The sequence below is a fragment of the Hyalella azteca genome, unplaced genomic scaffold, assembly GCF_000764305.2.
Source record: "Hyalella azteca isolate HAZT.00-mixed unplaced genomic scaffold, Hazt_2.0.2 contig3016, whole genome shotgun sequence".
NCBI lineage: Eukaryota > Metazoa > Arthropoda > Malacostraca > Amphipoda > Hyalellidae > Hyalella > Hyalella azteca.
Window position 1 is genome coordinate 23,750 of NW_025933272.1, and position 7,278 is coordinate 31,027.

At 41.5% G+C, this 7,278-nt stretch overlaps 1 protein-coding gene across 1 annotated transcript; it reads right to left on the minus strand.

The window, feature by feature from the left end:
• Positions 1-314: 314 nt before the first annotated feature.
• Positions 315-4,372, minus strand: LOC108671088. Its single transcript, XM_018158568.2, has 2 exons — positions 1,450-4,372; positions 315-1,008 (listed from the first exon to the last, which is right to left on the minus strand). The coding sequence occupies exons 1-2, from the start codon at positions 4,349-4,351 to the stop codon at positions 368-370; spliced, it is 3,543 nt and encodes a 1,180-aa protein (XP_018014057.1). The 5' UTR covers positions 4,352-4,372; the 3' UTR covers positions 315-367.
• Between the last annotated feature and the right edge of the window lie 2,906 nt (positions 4,373-7,278).

The window sequence follows — 7,278 nt, forward strand, 5'->3', positions numbered from 1 at the left end:
ACACAAGGCTCACAATGCACAACAATAACGGGAACAGGAAATTCGTAACAAATTTACGAAGGATTTGGAAATAACAAAATCGTACCTGCAGGAATTGCAGAACAAAAATGAACTAAATCAATAATGCGTGGAATTAATGGATAGGAAGTGGAGATAAATTTTTCATTCTGCATCGGAAGTAGCAGTAGTAATTAGTAATAAAAATTAATGCATAACCTGATTGTGAATTGGTATACGAAATTTATTTTAACGATTTACTCCAACACTTTCATTATTGAAATACGAGCTGATTAGTTTTAGAGAAGAGTTGAGGAAATGTTTCTGTATTGAATTGAACAAAAATCTTCGAACTTAAGACAGATGATTTTCACAGGTTGGTGTAGGACGAGGCCGACGACACCTGCTCTGACGTGGGCACGGCCACAGGCATCAAATTGACGCGTGAGTACGAAGCTGAGGCGTTCAAATAATCCTGGTATGACGCAAATGACTGTTGTTGTTGTTGTAGGGTTGGGTAGGCATTGCTAGCAGCGTTGTAAGTCTCGACTCTTATGGGACCAGGTTCTTGAGAATACAAAGTTCTAATAGAGCGATGCGTGGCGATCACATTAGAGTTCTGTCCAGCACAAACTCCTGTCGAAGGCACCATGCCGTACTGCATGGGTAGCAACGAACTCTTAGAATCCACAGCAACGCCAGCAAGTTGCGAGGTTTCGAACATGGCAGCACCGCCATGTGGCTTGGTGGCACTCCCTCTAAAACTGCCATCTACGTTGAAGTTTGCAGCTGAAACTCTGTTGTGGATATCGCTGGATGCCCTCGTCAAGCCTGCGTGAACAGAGGAGTCGCTTGGCTGAGTTGCGCCCAGGGATGGCACAGTCTTGTAGGTATCAGCGACGAGAGCAGAGTTCATCAGCTGGCCGGCGTGCGACATAGGAATGTTTTTTGGGGTTGACGTCAAATTATACGGAGTTGACGGTGTAGGAAAAGCCGTTGATGAAGGAGTAGCTGTCGGGAGAGCCAAGGTTCGAATCATTTAACAAGGTATCACAACTTAAAACTTTGTTCATGACAAAATTTAGTTAAACAAATGCCAGAAAAGGCGTGATGTACCACCTGCGGTATGACCATGAAATAAGTACATAATTTCAAAGTTTTTAAATGCCGTTCATAATGCGTTAGAAAATGTAATTATTAATATCATTGATTTGCGGTTTCTGTTCATTCTTAATGTTAGGAAGGTACATTATAAAAGTAAAAAATTGGCTCGTAGGTACGTTTTTTTACAAAAAATTGGTATGGATAAAATAGAGAAGCGAGTAGATGTTCCGTTTCAAAATAAATTACATTTATAGAACGCAGCAAGAAGATATACTTGTATTTATCGATATGAGTTGTGATCGAAAATAACAGTAAATAAATGCGGAAATATTTGAACAAATGACTAACCTGCAAGATGTTCTGTATATAACTTAGCAGCGGCTTGGTGTTGAATATGTTGAGTATTTTGTTGATAGTTGACTTGTTCTTGAAAGTGGCTGGCATGAGGTTGATTTGGGAACCGTAGTTGATGATTAGTTGGTTCAGGGTAGAATGATTGTTGAGTTGCCAGGAAGGTTGTTTGCAAGTTTGGTTGAGGTTGTTGGAATTGAACCAATTGGGAAGAGGTTTGATGTTCTAGTTGAGGTCCTTGAAGTCCTACATTAAATTTCTGGACTTTCATTCGCTGGATATTCCTGGCATCTGCACCAGGTGCATGATCGTACACCACTGATTCCTCGCCTCGCTGGTGCAGGACTTGGGATTGTGCAAAGGCAGCTGCCTCGTTCCCGGACGAGAATCGCTGGTCCCCCACACCGTTAACATCTGAGGTTTTGACTGGTGGAACTCCAGTAGGATTCATGATCTGGCGCTCGACCATCACTGGGGCAGCGTGATCATCATAGACTTGGTAAGAAATTGGCAGTGCAGAAGGATGGGTGAAATTTTGCGGATTTTGACGATCAGATCTTGATGGAATGCCACTGGCCCAGTTTAGGCGGTTTGAAAGCGAGTGCACCTCAATCCGGGAGTTGAACCCCACATTTGAGGGTAGCTCATGTCCATTATAGGAAGAAGGCTCGTGAGACAGTAGCTGCAGGTTATTGTTGTTCTCATCGTTTTTGTTGGCGTCAACGCTGCGCGGATATTGCTGCATGGTCGCATGTGAAGCATGAACATCATTTGGCTTCTGAGAGTTCGGAGCCATCATAGAATGACTTGGATCGCCAACAGAAACGGGGTCAAAATTATGCTGAGATGTCATGCTTTTATGGTGGTCACAGTTTCCACAATTGCCAGATTGTCCCAAAGTACGAGAAGCCTTAGCTCCAGATTCTTTAGAAAGGCCTGGAGCTACACATGGGACGGGGTTTTGCTCGCTGGGCAAAGTCTTGTCAGAATCCATTGGGGGGTGGAATTTTCGCATGTTCCGGGACATTATATAATCTTGATGAACTGCTTCAGGTCCCATTTCAAGGCACTTCATTATTTCACACCACATTGTGAAGGAGGGTTCAGTTGGACGATGGTCTTTCAAATACGGTGAAAGGTAGCGAGTTTTGTACAGATGAAGAGTGTCGGCTCTCAAAGAAGCCTCAATTCGTTTCAGGGCATAGAACAGACCTTCTACGACCCCTGAATTCAGAGCTTTCCGACGATCGGAGCAACACTGCTTGCAAGATGATGAATTTTCAGTTCCCGAAGCTTGATTTGATGGAAGCGGGAGGTTTTCTTGTAGTTGGCTATTATTTCCTCCGTTTGTCCCTGGTTCTACGCAAAAATCATTGGAAGTTGCGTTCGAACGTCGGATCTTGATTTTTAAGTTAGTTTCATTCAGAACTGACTCTTTAGAATCACTGAGATTAGAGTGAGATTGTGAGGAAGCCTCCTCTTGGGAAGACAGCTGTTGACGTTCATCCGAGTCCGACGCTTCCTTGTAACTTTTTCCTGCTCTACAGGCAGCTCGCGTGTCAGCTGAACTGGACCGATGAGACGGTGGCACTCGGCGCTGGCAGCTCTCAGAGACGTCAGGCTGTGAAGTGGGCGTTTGAGGCACAGCTGCAGGTTCCGTCAATGAATTCTCAGCATTGGAATTATCTGCGATTTCCGCAGAGGGTGTCATGGTTATGGGGACTATAGTTTCAACTAAGCTCTTCATTGCCGATAGATCTAAAGGCAATATTCCAAAGTCATGGAATTCCGTAGTGCTTGCGTTCGCGGCAACCATCTGCCGCCACGCGTCCATCAGTAAACCCAAAGTTATTTCTCTAGAAGAGCCATTGAATTTGGCGTCGTCAGAGGCAAGAATCGAGTCGTATTCTCCGTTGAGGTTGTAAAACACATCCATGCCAAAAGGCAGCCTAACTGAAGGGTAGTGACCAGGGAGGTAGTAGAGAATTATTTCTCGATGCCGGCAGAAATCCAGAGTGGCGAGAGACAGAGGCCGAATGAACTGATCTAAGTAGATTACCAAGGGCTTGTCGTTTTTCTTCGGGTCAATTTCTTCGTCAATTAGTTGCATCCATAGCATAGCTGTCTCGCAATCCATCTTTCCGTGTCTGCTGTAAAATAAATGGCATTCTTCATTTTCGGTATCCATTGTTGTTTTTGAAACCTGAGTATTTTTCACGATTACAACAGGTTTAAGAAAGCTCCCATCGGCGCTTTGACAGCAGTACAAACTCAGCATTAGAGTGCCTTCAACCTTCGGTCTATATATTAGCCTTGAATATGCGTTCTTAGCACTCTGGAAAACTGAACCGACTTCGAAACAACAGAATACATTCCCGGCATTCGATTCAACAAGAAAATCGGCAATTTCGAAGTTGTAAGTGCTACGAATGTGTTCCTCTTGCTTCGCTAACCAAGTGTCGAGGTCTTCTGGCGTAATGATAATGCCGGGATCCTTGCTGTCAATAAAATGACCTGGGACACTTGGATTCCTTTGCAAGAACTTCATGGTTAGTTGCTGTGGGGTCATCTTTGACATGAGCCTGTCACGAAGACCCAGTCTTTCGAACGCCTCTCTCAGAATATCACCTAACTGATTCCTTAGCGAGTAACATCCAATCTCAGACATTAGTTGAAGCCATTCCAGAACTTGTTGGTCGACTTGACCAAGACTTACAGGACCTCTCTTTCTGCGAATGCTAAACCCTTTTCTTCTGAGTTGCGTGCTTATAGATGCCATGGATACCCCATACACTCTAGCCGCCTGTTTCGTTGACAAGGAGCCCGCCATGACGGCTTTAACCGCAGACTCCAGCAAACTCTTCTTGTAGGGCATGGTGGCTACACGCCTAGGACTCATAGCATCCACGTACAGCTGTCACTTGACGAGAAGTACACATATTAGAAAAATGCATAAAAAATTGCAATTATAATAAACACTTTTCATTAATTGCCCAAAAGCAACTTCTGACAGAAAATAAGTATGGTTATAACCTAGAATATACAATACTTATAGCACCAAATGAGCTATGCCATTGCCATGGTCAATGAGTCATCTATTTACGGCACCACTCACTGGCACTCAGTCATCCTCCAATGAAAACGATGAATATCTAGAAGCTAATTAAAAAATATATTCTTACATAGAGATAGCTTGCATATATTGCCCACACCTAATAAAATGTACCTACCTATTTTTCATTACTAGTGCATAGTTTTAGTTAAACCCTGACACTGACAGGATACATGCAGTAAGCAAACAGTGTTTACTTACGCGTTATTAACGGTAAATATTTTTATGACAAGACAGCAACTCTACCATTGACGCACTAATGCCACCGATTCACATGCAACCACATTAACAAAATCACAGCAGTACGTTAAATTGCGAGTAGCACAAAATAGTATTACCTCTACTCAACAGTGAATTTAATATAATCCTTGTATAACACAGCTATGTGATTTCAAGCATACAAATTCTAAGTGCACAGATTTCCTACAAGTTCGAATATACGTCATAACACACGATGAATAATTTCGAACAACTGTTACCATCAGCACCACCAATTTTATAAAGCAGAGGAGAAGCACATATTCAATATTGGTTCATATAATTATAAGTCTCATCACGTAATCAATCTATGTAACTCATCATAAAAAACGCATTAACAAATAATTTCAAAGATGGCGAAACGGTTTACTAATCGTGGTCATTTTTTCGCCGCAACGTTTATCAATTACAGACATGATTTTCTTTAGCATTTAGGAAGAACTCAAGAAGGCTCGGAAATTTGATACCTATCATAATTGAAGGAGTTATGAGTGCCAGAGTTGAAAATGAAGTTCGAGCTCGCAGGCGAGTTCGCACGCGAGTTCGCTGAAGTGTCGAATCGGTAAGCAGTACTGCCGATAGTGAATCAATAATAGTGGCATAAGTGAATAAATAATGTGAAATTCAACAGATCCAAAAATTACCGTTCTCGTGAGCCAAATGAAATATTAACTTGCAAATAAAGAGACGAAAACATTTTTCTATTGAATGTTTTCAAATTTTTCTTAGATGAATAGTTTTTGACAAATTGTTTCTTTTACGGTAATGTAAAGCACACAATTCCACTCACAATTCAGTTGGGAGCGCTAGAAGCCCATCTGAATAAAAAAATCTCAATTAATTAAAACAAACGTTATGACTAAACTTTTTAGTTCACTTTGTTATGGATTATATGATGTAATAACGTCATACTTCTTACGACCAAGGTTTTAATGTCTGTGGGTGCTCTCATAACATTTTTGAAAGTTCACAAATCTAACACTAGATCTCTACATCACAACAACGTTATTTTAGAAATGTGTCACAGTTCTAATTCATACTGTATAATATACGACTTATAGTATTTTTATTTGAATTACTATAGTACATTTCATCAATAAAAAGTATGAATTCAAAATGTGTTGTCAACTGCAACTTCTTCCGTATAAAGTTAGACAAAGAAAATAACGATACGCTACGTGCTGCTGTTGTGGCACCGCTGTTGAGCTGAAGCGAGTGCGTTGTCCCACAGATTAGAGCGTGGATGCGGCGTTGGAATCCGGCGTTTGTCTAGTTTACTCTAGTAGGCGGTTAAATAAACTTGCGACTATCAATGATGACAGCTGAAATACTGTGTTTTCCAACGACATTTTTTTGTGTTCAAACTTTAGGTGGACTGTTGGATTCTAGTCCAATTGATAAGAGCTGGGATCAGTGGGATTTGACCACGTCCACGAGTGCGAATTCTCGGATTTCGGAATTGTTCAAGTTCGACTGCTGCCATCAATTTCAATGAGGCGACACGCTCACTACAGGAGCTCTCATGAGTCATGCCTAACGGTCATCCTTGCGAAGTTGCGGTTGTCCTGTGGCTTCAAGTCCACCTATACTCGCGTCCGCGTGGACAACCGGAAAAGAAGAATGACGCTCACACGCCGCTACTATAGAGTACGTAGCTATAGTCTAACGCAGCGGTCTCAGCCAGACTACTGTGACTAGCCTAGGTAGGCTATAGCCTATGCCCTCCCTATAGGTAGGCCTACTTCACTTAACTCGCACCTTGTCAGTAAAATTGTAATATTAGAGTCATGTACTAGTACTAGGTACATAGCTTATGATGTACCCCACTTTTTAGGTAGTTATAATGTTCAAAACTTCAAATAAATAAATAAAGTAGCAAAGCAACTTAAAAGATTGAAAATTTCATTTGTAATATTGAAATTTGGCAGTTCTTAAGTGAAAATGTGACTTTGACATAATATCAATAATCTAGGAATCTTGCATCCCAATTATACACTATTATTAAAAATTGCCATCAATGACAGTTTGAGAGAGACACATCACCGACACCACACATGTCTTGCCACTCAATTACTCACTCTGTCACAGGATTGGAATTTTCCTATTTGTTTCTGAAATCTTGCAGCTCCAACATGATGAATTTTTAATACAATTGGAATCTTGCAGGCTAATTGTGCACTTTTATTAACAATTAGATAGGAGGTAATTCATCTGACTAAAATCTTGCCAAAGCTCTAGTTGTGGCCTTAAAGAAAGGTAGGTACCTAGATGTCTTTCATGCTTGCCAAGTGGGCCGGTGGCCACTTGGCCAACGCTGCAGCTGCACTAGGGTAAACGTGGTATATTCCGACATCGTGGGTAATTCCGTCACCTCTCTAGTTTTTCCTTTATATTAAGCTTTGTTTTAGTTCCATGCGTTCGTTGATGGTTGAAATGGTGACGTCATACATTTGCGC

Coding starts and splice junctions, on each gene's coding strand:
- LOC108671088 (XM_018158568.2), bottom strand. CDS start 4,351: ATGAGTCCTAGGCGTGTAGCCACCATGCCCTACAAGAAGAGTTTGCTG. Junction 1,009..1,449: donor ATATACAGAACATCTTGCAG/GTTAGTCATTTG, acceptor CTCTCCCGACAG/CTACTCCTTCATCAACGGCT.